This window comes from Dermatophagoides pteronyssinus, unplaced genomic scaffold (genome assembly GCF_027571235.1).
Source record: "Dermatophagoides pteronyssinus isolate colony J.1.1.1.1 unplaced genomic scaffold, Derpt_VIB-CSIC_2022.12 sq0007, whole genome shotgun sequence".
In the NCBI taxonomy this organism is placed as follows: Eukaryota; Metazoa; Arthropoda; class Arachnida; order Sarcoptiformes; family Pyroglyphidae; genus Dermatophagoides; species Dermatophagoides pteronyssinus.
Window position 1 is genome coordinate 1,084,091 of NW_027461531.1, and position 18,375 is coordinate 1,102,465.

General features: G+C 30.9%; 1 protein-coding gene across 1 annotated transcript; it reads right to left on the bottom strand.

Moving 5' to 3' along the window:
* Positions 1 to 14,960: 14,960 nt before the first annotated feature.
* On the bottom strand, positions 14,961 to 17,470 carry LOC113799603 (uncharacterized). The gene is made up of 2 exons (XM_027350265.2): positions 16,415 to 17,470; positions 14,961 to 16,326 (listed from the first exon to the last, which is right to left on the bottom strand). Exons 1-2 carry the CDS (start codon positions 16,846 to 16,848, stop codon positions 15,780 to 15,782), a joined length of 981 nt encoding a protein of 326 aa, XP_027206066.2. The 5' UTR covers positions 16,849 to 17,470; the 3' UTR covers positions 14,961 to 15,779.
* Positions 17,471 to 18,375: the final 905 nt, after the last annotated feature.

Consider the following 18,375-nt stretch of genomic DNA (forward strand, 5'->3'; position numbering starts at 1 on the left):
AACAGGATTCATTCTGAAATTTGAACACCCAATTGTTTGTGTTTGTATGTAGGATTGCAATTATTAATTGAGCAAAAAAGAAAATCAAATTTTTAATCCCGAGAAAAATAAACGATTAAACTAGCATTGTTCAAAAATTTTTCCTGTTAGAAAAAATGAAATGATAATCTTGTTTCAGAATAACACAATGTTCAATTAAAGTATCATTTAATGCAAATTGATGAATTTGACCACAATTGGAATTTTAAAGTACATATTTTTTGTTGTTTTTTTTTGTTTCTTATAATCACCATGTACATGAAGTTAGTTTAGGCCTTCTATGATTGATAATGTGTAATCGTTTCTTTTCGATATCCAATGATCAAAGTTTTAGATCTTTTTTATGACTGTGTATGTGTCCATTGGCAGCAATTAGATCTAGCGTTGTTCAGTGAATTCGGTCTTGTGGTTTTTTTTTCGGAATGTAAATTTTTTTTCTGGCCGATCTAATTATTTCAAATATACACGTACACATACACACATCTGTCCATGTTTGACATTCTTGTCCCAGATAATACCTGTTGCCAGTTGTTTTGGTTCAAGTTCATAAAAGTTTTATCTTAGCCATAACAGTAACAATTTTATTGCCCATGTCGTGTACATTTGTACAAAGGCTTAACCTGACCACATGAAATTACCTTCAATATTTGTTTGTCGCCTAACTTTAACTTTATTTGATAATAATTTCGAATCGAATTTGATTTTCATCATGACCCACAATCATGATGGGCACCATCCATGTTAATGTTTACTTAGGCCGTAATCTCATTGATATATCGATTCATTGGAACACAGTCAGTTTGGTTCAAGGATTCGTTTGGCACGATCATCTTCAATGATTCAAGCATAAAATTATTAGTTAAACAATTGCACAAATGAAGAAGGATTTAGTACCTAAAACATTATGAAAGTAATTAGTCGCCGAATCGAAATCCGGCTCGTATAAAACCGACCCACAATCTTAACCACTGAACTCGATTGAACGAGTTGATTGGAAAATTGAGCAATCAGATAATCGAAATGGCCGCCCAGTAAGAAAGAAATAGAATGATTTACATGCATGCTAATCAATAAGTCATTAAGTGATTCGGGTCGGTCGTGCATCATTTTTGCGGACACAAAATTTTAATTGTATACAGTGATATTCACTGCTTGTTGTTGTTGATTGTCATTCAATCTGTGTGTGGCCCTGTGGTCGGCATCGACTTTATATTCGTCTATTATCCACTGATCTAGCTAATAGAATGAATATATTAATTAAACAATCTTTAATTGACTTGATGGTCTTCACTACTCAATTTGATACGCTTTTGGCCTCTCTTTCACTGGATCTTGTTTTTCGTTTTTCATTTTTGGGCTTGTATGAAAACAATGGCTATTCTAAATCAATATAATTGATTCATCAATTAATCCAAAATGAAATTATTCATCTCCTGCTATCCTAATCTAATTTTTTTTTCATTTGATGAGAAAATGAATAAAAAATCGTGATTCAAATAAATATAAAGGTGGAGTTAGATGCAAAGATGTTAAATCCATTCTCTTCATTTACACATTATTTGTGTTTCTTTGCGTCTGTGAATAACTATATAAAATCAAGTAAGGCAAGGATTATCCTCTGAAGAAAAAAAGCCGCCCACTTATTGGGTTGTCTCTTTTTTCCTTCATATATACGCACATGTATGACATTAAATGAATACAATCTTTCCAATTGGCTGCTATTACATTGGCGTGACGCCTTGCCTTGTTCTCTTTCATGTTTATCTAGCTAGTTTTGTTTTGCTTACCGTTGGTCACCGTGAAGATATAATTTTACGCCAAATTTAAGTATGGCGCCGCCACCACGCATTTAGTAACATACACACAATCAAACATCGTGATTTGAACAATTCTTGCTTTTCTTTCAGTCTTTTTTTTTGTTTTGTTTTTGTTTCTTGTTTTGTTCATTTCGAGAAGCCACTCACGATTCAATACGATATCTTTCAATCATTTTAGCTAGATTAGATTCGGGCGCCAATTTTACAATTAAGGCAAGATCTACTCCAAGATTGACGGCAGGTGTTCGCAAAACGTAAATAGTCGTTATTTATGTTTTGAGACAAGAGAATCCAATGTTCATCTCAATGTTGTTGTTGTCGATTATGATTGAAAAAAAATCAACCACATAGTTAACAACTCAGAAAAAAACACTCGTATTCATTTTTTTCCATATAATTGTTTTGCAAGCTGATTGTTCATTTTCAATTTGATCGAAAATAAAATAGAGACGTTTTAAAACGTAAAAAAAATATTGTCTGTATGTAAATGTCTCAATAACATTGAATCGATACAAAATCATTGTGTCGGCTGGCTGCTATGGCTGCAAATGAACAACACATTGTCAACATTTAGTATGTATTCACAGGAAGCGTCATCCAATGACAATGACAATGGACAGGAATCATCGAATTCATAAAGCGCGCTTACAAAATAAAAATGAACTTGGAAACACAGCTATTCTTATTCATGTTGTCATTTTTTTCATTCATTCATTCATTCATCTTTATGGATTTCATTCATTTGGAATAAATTTTTCTTTTCTTTTTTTTGACGGAAAAATTGTCCATTTTCCTCATCGTTGGTTGTTGTGAATTAAAAAAAATAAAATGATTGAATTGTGTGTATGTGTTGTGTGACAATCAACAAGCCGCGAGAATGAAGGTTTTGTCGGTCCTTTCTACACGTATGTTTTTTTTGTTGTTGTTGTTGTTTTGTTTGTTTGTAGCTCTTTGGTCACACATATACAAGGGCCAAGTGGTGTTAATTGTCCACTATTAAGTGTAGGCGTTATATCTTTTTAGCGAACAGGCTTCATTTTCCGAAACAATTTCTTGCATGGCTTGACTTTTTCAACATTTAAAAAGTGAAAAAGAGAAAAAAAAATTCAATTTGATTCGATTCAATTGTTCTCGCTTAGTGTATATACATAATATATCATTTTGGGTCTTATTTGAAATTGTATTGGTCATTGGCAAGGTGTTTTCGATTTTTATTTAAATAATAATAACAATATGATGATTGTACAAGAATCATTTTTTTATTTCGTTTTTTTTTCTTTTTCTTTTTTTAACCCATTGAATATATCGTATGAATGAATGAACGTATTGTGTGTGTCCCTGTTTATAATATTTTTGTCATTATTTGATGGTTTTTATACTTTCGTTTTTTTTTGGTAGGTTTCTATCACTGTGACATCTCAATGCGATCACACACTTTCATATATAACATGCCTTCGATACGGCTATCAACGGAATCGAATCGATAATAATTTTTTAAAATAATCATCCATTGAAGCCGAATACATAGCTATTTTTTTTCTCGATCTCTTGCAAAATCAATGGTTTTTTTTCGTATAATATATGTACACTTCAATAAGACCATTGATCCGAATATTTTTGATATAATTTTTTTTTCTTGTTCACAATCATGTTATGTTCAATCAACTCTCACATTCACAATCACGCACATTATTATACCCTTTCTTTTTCTCTTTCTTTTTGCTTCAAATCAACCCGGCGAAATTGAATTGGCTACTTTTTTTTTGTTATCAATGAATTCATGAATAAGTAATTCACAATTTTTTTGTTGAAAAAAATTCAATTGAATTGATTTGACAACAATTCAATAGACATTTCCACTTTAAAGAAGAAGAAAAAATATTATTGAATTGGTACTTGAAAATTGTATCAATCGACAATATAATCAATATATAAAAATAAATAAAAATTTCCCGATTACTCTCCATGTGTTTGTGTGAATGCGATTGATAAATGTACACTTCAATTTGGGAAAAAATGAGGTTCAAATCGTTTACAATCAATTTTTTTTCTCCAAAAAAAAACTTTGTCTCCAATCACCCACTTGGTATCAATGACCAAAAAAAACATTTAAAAATTTTTTTAAAGAATCGCCTCAATAATAACCAATGACCTTCTAAATCGATTGATCTTAATCTAATCTATAAATATTTAATGAATGTCTTGTGTACTAAAAATAGCCAACTCTTTTTTTTTATCTTGAGCCTCTTTCTATTTATCTGACAGTGTATGTGTCCAAATTATTTTTCAAAATCGATGGATGACCATTTTGTCTTTTTTTTTGTTTTTACTTTAAAAGAAAATGACAGTGAACCCATCACTTAAACCAAATTAGCAATTTTAGTTCTTTTTTTACTTGAACGAAAACAAAACAAAACAACAAAATCAAATGAAATGAACACCAAATTGTAATCGATTTAAATGCGCTTTAAAAACCGCTATTTGGCTACTGAATTTTTTTTGTTCTTCTTAATTTTAGTTGTTGTTTTTTGTTTGGTCCAGACATAATTTGCATAATAAACAAATGAATCGTTTTCATTATATGGTATTTATAACGCGACAAAACAATACCTTTGGCACATTCAATATTTTTAAACATTATAATAATGTTTTATGTTTGCAACAAACAAAAATTGTCCATCTTACTGTCTGTAAAAAATGGTTAGAATTTTTGTTCTTCAATACAATTCATGTAAAAATTGATCATCTGGATTCAATGAAAAACTAGTGAAATTTTTCTTTTTAGTTTCGAAAAATATTTTTCTTTTCTTTTCTTTTTCTGATATTCAACTTCGGGATTTCTTCATTCATTTCATTCAAAAAAGGTTTCCACTATTAACACACACACACACATTAGATCACGAAATAATGTTTTTTTTTCATCGTCTTGACTTGTTTTTTTTAATATCGATAAATTTACAGATTTAGCCAAATGCAAATAATGTTGTTTTTTTTGTTTGTAAAAACCAAATGTCTATAATGTAATTAACACTATGGACAACACATAGTGTTGTATTGTATCATGCAAAATGTTCATCAATCTTGTTATTTTTTTTTCATTTTGTTTTGTTTGTTTTCATCATGTCATAATACAATGGGATAAAAAGATATTGAGCCGATATTTTTTTCTTTGGTTTCCCTTATTTATTATTTGTTTTAATTATGAATTACAGACACTTTGTGTGGAAGGCGTGAATTAGCATGTTGATAACTTAATCGAATTTGAGTTTTTTTTCCATTGTATCATCCAGTCGTGTGTGTATTGTTCTTGTTGTTCGTCATCGAAAAAAATCGTGGTATCCGATGTTTATCTATTGAATTTTTTTGTTTGTTTGTTTTTCTTGCAAACACTAGAAAAACAAAAAAAACGGATTCAATCTTAAGTCAATAACGATGCGCACGACGACGACCACGATGACGATGATGATGATGATGATGATGATAATAATGATGGACATCCGTTTGTGTAATCGTTGATTGCTAACACATAAATGGCTAGCACCATTGGCAATTATTTGTTGTTAATTAAAAGGCAATTATTATTCTACATTGCTTGGCCAATCAGTTTCTTGTTCTTTTTCTCTCACGAACTCATTGCTATTTAGAAATAAACAAACAAAGCAAAAACTATCTATGGTTTTTTTCATTAACGGAATGAAGAATGGGCCTAATCGAATATTTAATCAAGAAGAAAAAAAAACAATGAATTTTTCGGTATGAATGCCATATATAATGAAATCATCTATAGTGTAGGAGTGATAACGATTAATTCACAAAACGACTATTACCATGATCAATCACCATGACTTGATGATAATCACGAAGATAACATAATCGATCATGATGATGATTAGACGGTTAGATGTTGTTCTAGGTAAAATTTTTAATATTCACTAAAAAAAAATCTGTTGCACATGCCTTTTTTTCGTTGGAATAGGATTCAACCAAGTATATTTACAATACAAAGCTTCAAACAAAATATAAATATTCAGAAAAAAATCAACATAGTATTAAGATTTTTTCAGAAAATTTGTCGAACAAGGAAGCAAAATTTTCTCCTAAATGAATACCATGACACCTAATAGTATCGACCCATATGTGATGCTTAGATATGATTGTAAAAGTACCGTTGGAAAAATTTGATCCATAATCGTTTTTTTTTCTTGTCGAATCTTTTCCATCTTTAATACTAAGGTCCTTTGACCTCTCTCTCTTGTTATTCATTCAAAGGTAAACCCAATAGCAACGACAAGTTTGACTTTGACTTGTTGCTAGTGAAATCACTTCACTTTCACTCTCTCTCGTTATGTATGGCTAGCAGGGACCTTACTGGTATCCCAAAAAAAGTACAAGTGAGATTGAAAGTTAAATGAAAGATCAATAATATGGTATGAGGTTAAACTTTTTTTTTGGTTTTTTCCACAATGAAAATTGACAGAACAGTTGGTGATATATGACATACCATATGCCATGGAAAAAACCTTAGATAGCATTTAGATCCATAGAAACAAAATATGGACGCACGACCAACGTGTTGCCATCGATCCAACATTAACAATAACCGATGCTTTAACGACAAGCAACCGTTTTTTTTTTGTTTCAGTTGGTTCTTTCATGAAACTGCCATAAAACCAAAAAGACCTTTTTCTCTCATTGATCATTCATTCATATTGATGCTCATCGCCATGAATGATCAATGGTTGTTGTGTTTTTTTTTCATTTAGAGGCCGATTGATTGGAGGCGGTTGAATGGATGCGAAATTTAACACGTGGCTTCTGTCGCGATTTCATAGGGTCGATGGCTATGGTTATGGCTAGCTATTCTCTGTTGTTGGGCACAAGTTGTTAACTTGTCTACCAATGTACAATCACACAATTTAAGAAACAAAGAAATATCAGAAAATCTGTGTCGGTTGGCTGCGTTGACCGACCTGTGTGCATCAACGAAAATTTATCAACAAAAAAAACTACCTGCATGCAATACGTTTTTTTCAGAGAGATTAGAACAAATGAAAATATTGATGCCATTATTTTGTCATACAATGAAAAGAAAAACCGTTAAAAATATTTGGATCCTAAGAAAAACGGTTAGGTTAACGAATTTGATCGAAAATCTTTTGGGTTGTCTGTATTTTTGATTATTTTTTACTAAATGTTTGCTGATAATCTTGGTTTTTATATATAGCAACAATTCTTTTTTCATAATTTATCCAAAAGAAGAGAAAAAGAAAGAGAATGTAATGCTTTCATCTATGATGAGATATTATCATTAATGGCCATTATCTTTAGAAAAATTTCGCTTTGCTGCTCAAAAAAGATATAATCATTCGAATCATATGTATCATTTAAAACTATCAAATGATCAAAGACTTGATGACAAGTTTATTTAACTGCTGTTGCAATTTAGTCTAAGATTTTTAATCTATAGATTCTCATCGTTTCTGTGTATGACACATGTGTGATATTCGCTTAATGTATGTCTCATATCTTGATAATAGTCCACTATTCGAATTTGATCATAAAGACATTGATAATAATGCTATTATTTATTGATCATCAACAAGTATGTCTATCTCATCATTCAAAAATGCTTAAAATATGGCACACCTTATTTCTCAATCACATCGGAAAAATTTTGACCAAATCCAAGTAAATCATCTTGTTTGAGAATCCGAATTTAATCCAATTTAGACAATTCAACATTTTCGTGTATAGCGGTAAGCATCAGAAGCTGTCTTTGCTAGTTAACTTAATGATTAACATACATATTGTCCAATATGACCATTATACAAATGAATAATGAACCAATGTGCTATAATGGCAAGCCATGACAATCTCCGTCCAAATATATGCCAGTCTGTAATAATTTCAGCAGCCGCACACAAACCAAATGAGCCATAAAGCATCAAAGCTGCTGTTTTGTTTTCTATTTTGATGCTTGTGTGATCAATTGTTTCTGGTGACAAATGAAACATACAACAACAACAAAAACAAAACAAAAAACACGCATCTGTCGCGTGCGTGTCCGGATCCGGCCAATATATTCATAGCCATCGATCTTAAAAGATGTTGAATTGTAATGTGTGGCCGATGATGATGATGATTATGATGATGATGAAAAACGAACATGAAACACATGCAGAACATTAGAATTAAATGAATAAAAAGGTAAAATTGTCATACACCGCCTATAGAATACTACCGGGCATAGCAAAATCTAATTGTCCTAATTTGATGACTAAAAATATACACAGTAGTCATATCTTGTAAGACATTCTATCTATCTACCGGTTGATTGATTTACACCAAATGATGGTAATGGTTGGCTGATTAAGTATTTCACATAAAGAGAACCTAATGCTTGTTTTTAATAATCACAACGGAAATGATTAACTGGACTTTTTTTAATATTGTCTCCGGAATATGACCACCAACTAGGTCCTGTTTGTAAATGTTTAATTTGATGGGTCTCGTTTATTTACCCTGAATTGACCAGAAATTGGTCAATTTTCTACTTTGTTAACCATAGCCATCATCATCATCATCATCATCAAACCGGCAAATCGGATCTTGTTGACCTAGATTCAATCCAATCAAAACAACAAGTTAAGGTCGGCGGGGGAGTACAACATGGTTTTTATTTTTTTCATGGATTATCAAATAACAAAATGTTCTTAACAATCATTGATTGAGATGATGCTTAATCGTCAAGGTCTTTTGGGGATCTTTGAATTGTATCCAATCCATATAAATCAACATGTAAGAAAGAGTGACCAATGGTTTCTTTTTGATCTGATCCATTGATTTTTGAATCGTCGATTGCACGTGAACAGATTTTTTTTCATTGAACATTTCTTTCGATCTCGATTTTGTATTAATGTTATTTCCATTGCCCGTTTTTTTTCTACTATTCATTCAAAAATGTCATCTCTTGTTCGGTTTTGTTTCTCTTGGAACGCTTTTATTCATACATTCAATTTTTGGACATTGAAAGCTAGGTCTCATTTTTTTCTCCATCTTAGACGATCAATAAGAGTTTGACCTTTGAGAAAAAAAAAGTCCCAATCATAATAATAATAATCATAGGTAAGACCTATGTGCAAAGGTAAATGAAATGACAACTTTGACCCATGTTGTGTGGGAGAGTAAAGCAAAAAATTAACAACTAAAAACTACATACAAGATCTCTTTCCCCCTACATTAGGTTTCTAGCTTTTGGAACCAAATTTATAAAAGTTGCATAGAATCAACTAACTAACGAACAGATGGCCATAGCAAAAAAAACTTGTTGAGCCATGTAGCTACGGCCATGTGTATGTTTGCTCGCGAATCAAATCCAAAAATGAATGAATCGTATTTGAATACATCGATGTGAGTTTTGTTGTGTTGTGTTATGCTGCAAAGGCAGGTTGTGGCACGCGTAACTTTTTGGTTGTCGTCGTCAAATTTTTTCTTTTTTTTTGTAATGAAAAGCTCAAAGTGCACCAATATTGTCATTTATGCGAGGGAGTATGAGGTAAATTCGCCTCTCATATGTAAATTGTTATCTGAAATGTATTTCATACAGATAGACCGGGTATTTGAAACAACAAAAATATTGCTAAAATTGAAAAATCATCCATCCATCCATTAAAAAAAATGAAAAAATAGGCCGCGCAAGCTTTCGATTTCGTGAGCCCTAGCTTTTTTGTGATTATTTCTTTTTATTTTCATTTCATTTTTTGTAGTTTATCGTTTTTTTTCATATTTTTGATGAATCACCATTTCAGGATCTCATTTTCATTTCAATATGTTATATAATGATACAAAGTTTCTCAAACTTTTTTAAACGCTTATCATTATCGAAGGATAATGATTCAATTCAACTGATAATTAATCTTTTTTGCAGATCAAAGCCTTGAACCAAAAGTTTAGAAACACTAACATAAATATGAATGAATGTGATGAAAAAAGTGAATTAATGGTAATATCATTCCGTTATCAATAAAAATTGAGTAACATTAAATTTGACAAATGACATCAACAAAAAATCAGCTTTGTCATCAACTTAATTGGTCATCCGGTATTGAAGAAATTAAATCATCATCATTGCTGTTGTTGTTTTATTTTTATCAATGACCTTCAAACATTATAAAATTATTAGATAAAAACAAACCGACAATAATTAGAATGAAATTATAGAATTTAATTAAACAACCATTTTTGCTTTTAATTACTTAATTTCTTATCATTATTGAATGTTTGTATCCATGTACGAATGTATAATTGTCACGCCATAGTATTCAATTTATAAAAACTTTCATAATGGATTCTTTGGATTTCAATAAATGCATTATTTTGTTCAAAAATATTTAAATCGATTCATATTTTTAATGTCTTCATTTTTTTCTGTTTTTTGGTTTCGTGACAATGTTCAATATGGTTAATGTTTTTAATTAGAAGTAAAAACAATAGATATTTTCTTCTTTTTCATTTAGTTATTCTATTGTTTCTTAATGTTTTTTTTTCTCATTCGGTTATCGATAGACACGCGATCCTATCATTTGATCCAAATCAAAATAAATTGTCAGAAAAAAATGACAGGAAATTGGCTCATGATGTTCACTGATATCTGAAACGGGCTTTTTTTATAATAATAATAAAAAAAATTTATGGATGTTTTGATTTTGGGACATTTTGTAGTCATATGAATACAATATGTAATCAACGATGATGATGATGATGTGAATGATAACCAATGGTGTATATAAGTGGTACTAGTTCGGTTATATATAAGTTGTGACAAAATGTGACCAGGAAAAGAAAAAAAGGAAAGAAAATCCACTCGAAAAAAAAACGAAATGAAAAATTGTCTTTCATTTGTTTCGTTTGTTGTTTTGATTTTGATTTTGATTTCAATTTGAATTTAGATTTCGATTTCATTTGGGAACAACAACAAAACAAAACAAGCTGGGATTGTCCGTACGATGTTGGCGATCATAGGTATTTTTTTTTCTTTTCTTTTCATTTCGCTTTTATGATGGGAAATTTGGTTCGCTTGGACACTTGGACACTTCTTGATTTATATTTATTTATTTAGATCAACTTTATTTCTTCATTGATAATATTGAAGGTGTAGCCTCCAAGTCCAAGTTTTGAACTATTGTTTCACTTTCTTTTTTTTACATTGTTTTTTATTTATTTTCAATGGAGCCGAATGAAACGAACACATAACGATAACGATATATAATGAAAAAAAAGACAAAAGACAAAAATTGTCAGGCTGCATTGAGAAAAAAAAAACAACAAGTAAGTCAGTAGCCAGTTGAGCCACTTATCAATTCTGAATGAATAGCTATGAATACCTGCCAAATGTATTGTTCGTTGGGATCCATCCATTCAATTGTACAATCGTCGTCATACAAATATTGCTGGCCCCATGTCATACAGCATCTCGTTTCACTTGTGTGTTTAGATGTTTGTTTATTTGTTTGTTTGTTTATTTATCTATGCTTTGGCAATCCCTTTTTGATTTTTGTTTTCAATTTTCAAACAACGAAAAAAAATCATCCATGCATCTAGAGACCCGATTTTTTTCCTCTTGTCCGGTCACTCTTGTTCTTCCAGGAATGGGTAGTATTGTAGAAAAAAATATTTTTTTCACTGGCTAGTTCTATATATCATAAATATGCAAATCGAATGTGACAAGAGACAAATGAATGAATGAATGAATGTCAATGCCCCATTCACATGAACGCATAAGTGAATGGTCAATGAATGAGTGACCAAATTCATTCAAATGTCATTCGCCTTATTCTCACAACTCACTGGTGGTCAGCTTTTTGGTCTTTCGATAGATTTGTGTGTGATCACAAATATTGTTTGATTGTCAGTTGTTGACTGTTTTTCCATAATTAAAAATCGACAACAACAGTGTGCAAGAAAGCAACAACAACAACAAAAAAGATGGAAATATTTTTTTGATGAATGGATATTTCGTACGTATACACACATTTACATAGTGAAAAAATGGCCCATATTTTTTTTTTGTTGAATATATGAATGAATTCAGTCAAGTATAGACCGAAGAAATAAAAAATTGAGAATGTTTATGCGTGTGTAAATGCAAACTTCCTCTTGTCAACAACCAAAATATTGGTGATGGTAGTGGCTATCGTCGTTCATCATAATTTAGTTGACTTTTGGACCCTTAGTATCCTTTAGAATTTTCACCATATGGAGTTTTCTTCTCTTTTGACCATCATCAATAAGATGATGATGGATAAATATGGATTTATATAAACACAAATAAAAATGATGGGTATATCATTCAAAAAAGAGCCATATTTACCGATGAAAATATGTACCTAGAGCAAATATTTACCATCAGTGGCTGCCAGCAAGAATCAAAAAAGAAAAAACTCTTCTCGCCTTTGTTGTTGACTTTAGTGAAGAGTGTAAGCATTTACGACACCTTTGAATGGGCGTTCAATAACGAAGAACGGCAATCAATCATCACTTTTTACTTTTATTTATCCAAATAGATAGACACTTCATTCTGTTGATCTTTTTTCATTTTTTTGCCACAATATGGTCAGTTGGATATGATGATCATCCTCTACTTTGTTGACTTTAAAGATTTTGGTTCACTTGGTGATAGAAATTCAATCATTTTTCATAAATATTCAAATATCCCAAATGCTACTGCACTGTTATTGGATTGAATGAAATTCAAATGATAACCCGTTTTCTCATAGGTTATGGCGACTATTATTATCATCATGATGATGATTATGATCACCATTGCATTTATTTCTTGTCAAATTTAATGGTCACCTATCATAATTATCACGGCCAACGCATTTGATCAAAAAAACATAAAAATTTCGACATAGATGATAATTGTCAGGTTAGCCAGTGAACAAAACAAAAAAACACCTCTACATTTGATGCGTGGGTTGGTTTTTCGAACACTCATATACATAACAATATGAACATCTTCGTATCAATCGTAATAAAAAATCAAAGAAAAACATGCCGACTGATTTCATACAATGGATAATTGATTTGTTCATGCTACCTGAGACATAATGATGAGAAATAAATGCACACGTGTGTACTGACCATTGGTCGAACAATATTACATGGTTTATTGATAAAATTTCCATTTTCATGGTCAACTTTAATGATAATTCGGACTTTGGTCATCCTCGTCGATTATTGTATGTTCATGACTTTACGCCCATGAAAACAAAAAAAAATTGTCGGTTATATCTTATCCGGCATAGTAACAATTTATAATGGATAATTTGATTAGAATTTTTTTTTGACTTGCGCTTTCGATTACCAACAGTAGCCAATTTTTAAATCATTATTTCGTCTATAATTTACAATATTGATTCGAAGAGCAACAACTTGAACAACTAACTAAGAAAAAAATCAATTGTTGTTGTTGGCAAATTTGCATATCACGAATTCTTCGTGACACGCACGCAATTGGAAAAAAAACAAATTCGTCTGAATTTTTTTTGTGTATCGGGCGACTACCGTGAATAGTTTTCAATTTTCATTCCAATGTATTCAACACAATACACATCGTGATACCTTTTACCTGAATGTTTCTGTTGATGAGATAATAATGACAAACAAACCAAATAAATGACCTAACATCCAAGAAAAAAGAAAAGAATGAACACTTACTCCCATTTTAAAATTGTTTCGCTTGTCTGCTTAGATTTCTTTTCGCCATGTTAATAAACAAAAACAAAAAATGCAATTTTTTCAAAGTCTTCTTTTTTATTTTGCCAATTTCTTCCGAATGGATTCTGAATGGCCAATTTTGGTCAGTCAGGATTGTTTTCCTTTCTGTTTGATTGACATAGCTTGATGAATAAAAACAGAGCGAAAAAAAAGAGAGAGGAAGGTCCATGTCTATTGATAATTGCTGGAAAAAAATATCAATTTATCAAATATACAAGGGAGAAAAGAGAAAAAAAAGTGAAAAGCTTGACTCAGCGATAATGTATTTTTGTGTTTATATCTATTTTTTTTTGAAAATGTTTTTGCTTCGATTTTGAAGACAATTACAGGTATTTAATCAAAATTGTGATTGTTCATTCTCTGTTTAGCCATTTTGTAATTGTTGTCATTAGTTGTGTTTTGTTTTGTTTTGTTTTTTGGATTCGGACAATGTTCTTCAATGTTTTTTTTTAAATATTCTGATTGTCCGAAACCAATTAAGCAAATGAGTACAGCACTTATCCACCAGACATGGGTTTGGTTTGTCAGTTTTTTTCTTCTGATCAATTGTACCACCATCATTTTGATGGCGTTAATTTGAAACATTTTTCTTTTCATACATCTTTATGAATGTCATTGCTCCTTTTTTTTCATTACATTTATCAAAATCATTATGATCATAATGGTGGTGTTTGTTTTCCATGGATCACAGGTATTAATTGCTACCATCAAAAAAAAAAAAACTATTCCAAGACCAGAATTGTTAAATGTTTTTGTGTTTGTTTGTTTGGTTGTGTATAAAGGAGTGCATACCCGCTTTGCTATTCTATTCTTATGTTAATTGGATTCGACTGAAATTTGAGACGTTTTTTTGTTTAGTTTACTTTTGATGCTGGTAATATTGACTTGGTTGTTGGTGTGTAACTGTTGAAAAGAGGTACATTACAAATGTTCAAAACAGATTGTGAATTGATTGGAATTTTGGTTGGTTGGTGATACACCATCATCACCACTTGACTGTCTTCCAAACATTTTTTTTCTCTTCAAAAATCATCAATTTTACTATTTGGTAGCAGTGGTGGTAGTCTATTCATATCACTTGTATCAAGCTTTTTTTGATATACTTTTTTTTCTCTACAATACACACATGTGTTTTGTGGTCGTCACCTTGACCGTTGACCATTGATCAATCCGACTGAACCGAACCCTAACCAAACTAAATTGATAGTCAATTTGAATGCACGCGATCCAATATGTCGCGTTAGGTGATTGTCCTCTCTCGCGAATAACATTAACCCTTTTTTGAAAATAATTTTTTTTAATTCAAAAAAATCCACCAAAAAAATACTTTTTACATGATTAATACCGATTTTTAATCGATTCATTCAAATTAAAAATAATAATATAAAAATTAATATGAAAAAAATTATTGATGAAAATAGATTACAATTACAATAAGAATTTACAAGATTAAAGAAAAAAAAATCAAAATCTTAGACGCCCGACCAAGAAAAAAAACCAAATGGATACAATAGATTGCTGATTGCCTGGCAATGATGAGAATAATGATGGTGGTGATTGTTGTCATACACACATAATAACAATTCATTTTGGTTATACTTTTTGGACATAGACCTTGAAAGTTAGACATGTCATCGTCGATCATGTACAATCTTAGTAGTCAGTTGAATGGTCGATTATTTACTGAGATGATAAATTGTCGAAAAAATGGTCATCATTGCCAAATAAAATAACAGTTATATACTTTTTTCATTCGTAACTTCTCAGATTACCAAATATGGCCACATGTTTTTATAGCTGCTGGAATAGTGGTTTTTTTTAATTACATTCATTCGAAATATTTCTTCAATAATTTTTTTTCTGATGCCAAGACCTTCAAACACGACAATTTTAATGATGTGTGTGTGTGTTTGTGTAAGTTGGGTGATGATAATTTCAAGGCAATCAGTACGTGTATGATTTTGAGTTGAACAAGTTGCCATTCATGCAATTCGATTGACTAAAGAGTTGAGAATCTTTATTTTTTCCATTTAGTTTAATTCTTCTGTTTAGCTATATTTGGATATTTTTTTCTTTTTGTCTTGCAAAATGGCACGAATAACCCGAATGGATGATTGTGTCCGAATTTAATGAAATCAACAAAATCTAAAACCAATTGGCAAAATCAAACATATCATCATCTTCTGTTTGTTCAGGTTGCTGATGATGATGATGATGATTATGATGATGCTGTTGTTGTTGATGATGATGATGATGGTTTTGTGATGAATCCAACACTAGCGAGGATTGCCGTAAACTTGCTCCTAAAATATTATATGGTAATGATGATGTTTGAACGTTAGTACCAATTGATCCTCCACCACCATCCGATGATGAACCAATTGATGATGGTGGTGATGATATATTTGCATGATGATGATACGATGTCATACTATTTGTAGTATTTGACGATATCTGTTTATTAGGACTATTTAGATTATGATGATGATGATGATGATAACTGGTACTGTCACTGTTGTTACTGTTAGAATATCCATTAGGCGTAGCTGCATATGAAGAAGAATGTTCCAAAGTTGGTGAACATTCTACAGGCAACATTGACATTGGATAACAATGTTCATCTTGTTGTCCATCGTTACTATCATCAATCGGTGATGTGGAATCATCTCCATCAACCAGTTGCAATGCATATCTGCAATAAATTAATTTTTTGTTTATATTTGAATCGTGAATTTTTTAAAAAAACAGAACATAAAAAGAAAGAAAAATTAGAAACTTACCGATCAAAACTGTTGAGCAAACATTCATTTTCATTATTCTGATCAAAGCTATATTCCGATGATGATGATGAATCGCCGGTTTGACCTAATAATTTCTGCAATTCTCTTATATATTCTACTGCCGATCTTAAGGTTTCCACTTTGCTCATTTTTTTATTCTTAACACCATTCGGTACATGTTGTCTTAATGTTGCGAATCCAAGATTGACCATTTTAACTCGATTTCTTTCTCGTTCATTTCGTCTTGCAACTGATGAAGGTAATGGATTATGATTATGATGATTATGATTATGATTATGTCCCATAATCGATGATTTACTATTCAATCGTTTCGAGGATGATTTAGACGATGAAGACGAAGAATTTTGACATTTTAATATTAATTCATTATCGCCATGATGATTTAAATGTAGTGTTTGTGACATTTTGGTCATTCAATAAAGTGAATATCGTTGTAGAAAAAAACACAAAGTTAAAATTTCAATTCAACAATATCGAACCGTGGCTAAAAAACGACTGAACTTTTTTTTGGTGAACAAAATCGAAATGATTTCATGCAACAAGTCGATTACCGATAGTTGAATAGCTTCAAAAAAAATACCAGACCTGCAACAAACGAAGCCAAATGCAAACTGATCAACTCGGTTTTTGAAAAATCTTCATTTTGCCCAATTTACCTGGCTCTATTCATATTTTTTTCTTTCTCTCTGTCGATTTTTTTCGTGTTCAATATGTATTGCTATGTGAATGTGTGTTAATAATCTCCGCCTTCGAGTGTGTGTCCAAAAACTTCAATATACTGAGTGAACGAATAAATTTTCTCATCAATGAACATGTTTAAAGTGTCTGTATGAAACCGATGTATATTTTTTCTAACGTTAGTTAGATACAGGCACTTTAATGGCGATGGAAGGAAGTCCCGACTGTCCCAAAACCGATATAACCAAAAAAATGTTTGTCCGAATCAATAGAAAACATCGATGATACAAGTTTGTTGGTTGGGTTCTATTGTCCACAAACATACACAAGACAATCCAAACTAAATGAACTTGACTTTTTTTTGTATATTTTAAATCAATGAGATATATCCGATCAACGACAACAAAAAAAAAATCACAGGAAAGATGTTATTGTCTAATAATGATTCAACATTGTCATGATCATTACTAATGGTCATTGTTTGTTACTAACGATTAATGATGTGATTTCAAATAAACTTAAGGTCCAATAATCGATGACCCAAAAGTGCCCAATCACGCAACAGGTATTGATTGAACACGATTTGAGACTGGTTGGTCAGTCGAAACATGATTTATGTCCATAGACTTAATGTTTTTTTTTCTTCTAGACAAAAATAAAAAAAAAAACAACAACAACAAAAAACTTTCAAATCTCTATGCGTTATGATTAATGAATGAATGAATGGAATGAATGTATCGATATCGTACACGTAATGATAATACACAACATACATGAATCAATCGATAATATTGATGATGAACCACAGAAAAAACCATATTGACCCAAATGTTGTGAGAAAAGGAAAACTGGACCATGGATTTTTTTTCATATTTTCACGTTTATTTACACAAGTGTGTAGCTTCTCTTTTTTTTCATTCTTTATTTTTATCTACTCATTTACATCAGTTTATATTCAATCATTATTAGATGTCACATTAGATTGAATAAACTAAACAAAAAACAAAACCAAAAAAATGATGATAACGATGATGATGGATAATAAATGAAATTTTCGTTTTTCAATAATTTTTTTGCTCTGTTTTTTGGACAGCACCTGGCTTAATTTGCCGAATTTATCCATCTATCTATCTATCTATCTTTGTCTTGTATGAACTTTTTTTCTTGACGACGTCGACGATGACTACTACCATGATTATGATGATGATGATCATAATGACATACACGAATGAGGCCATCATATTATCATTATTATGGTAGAT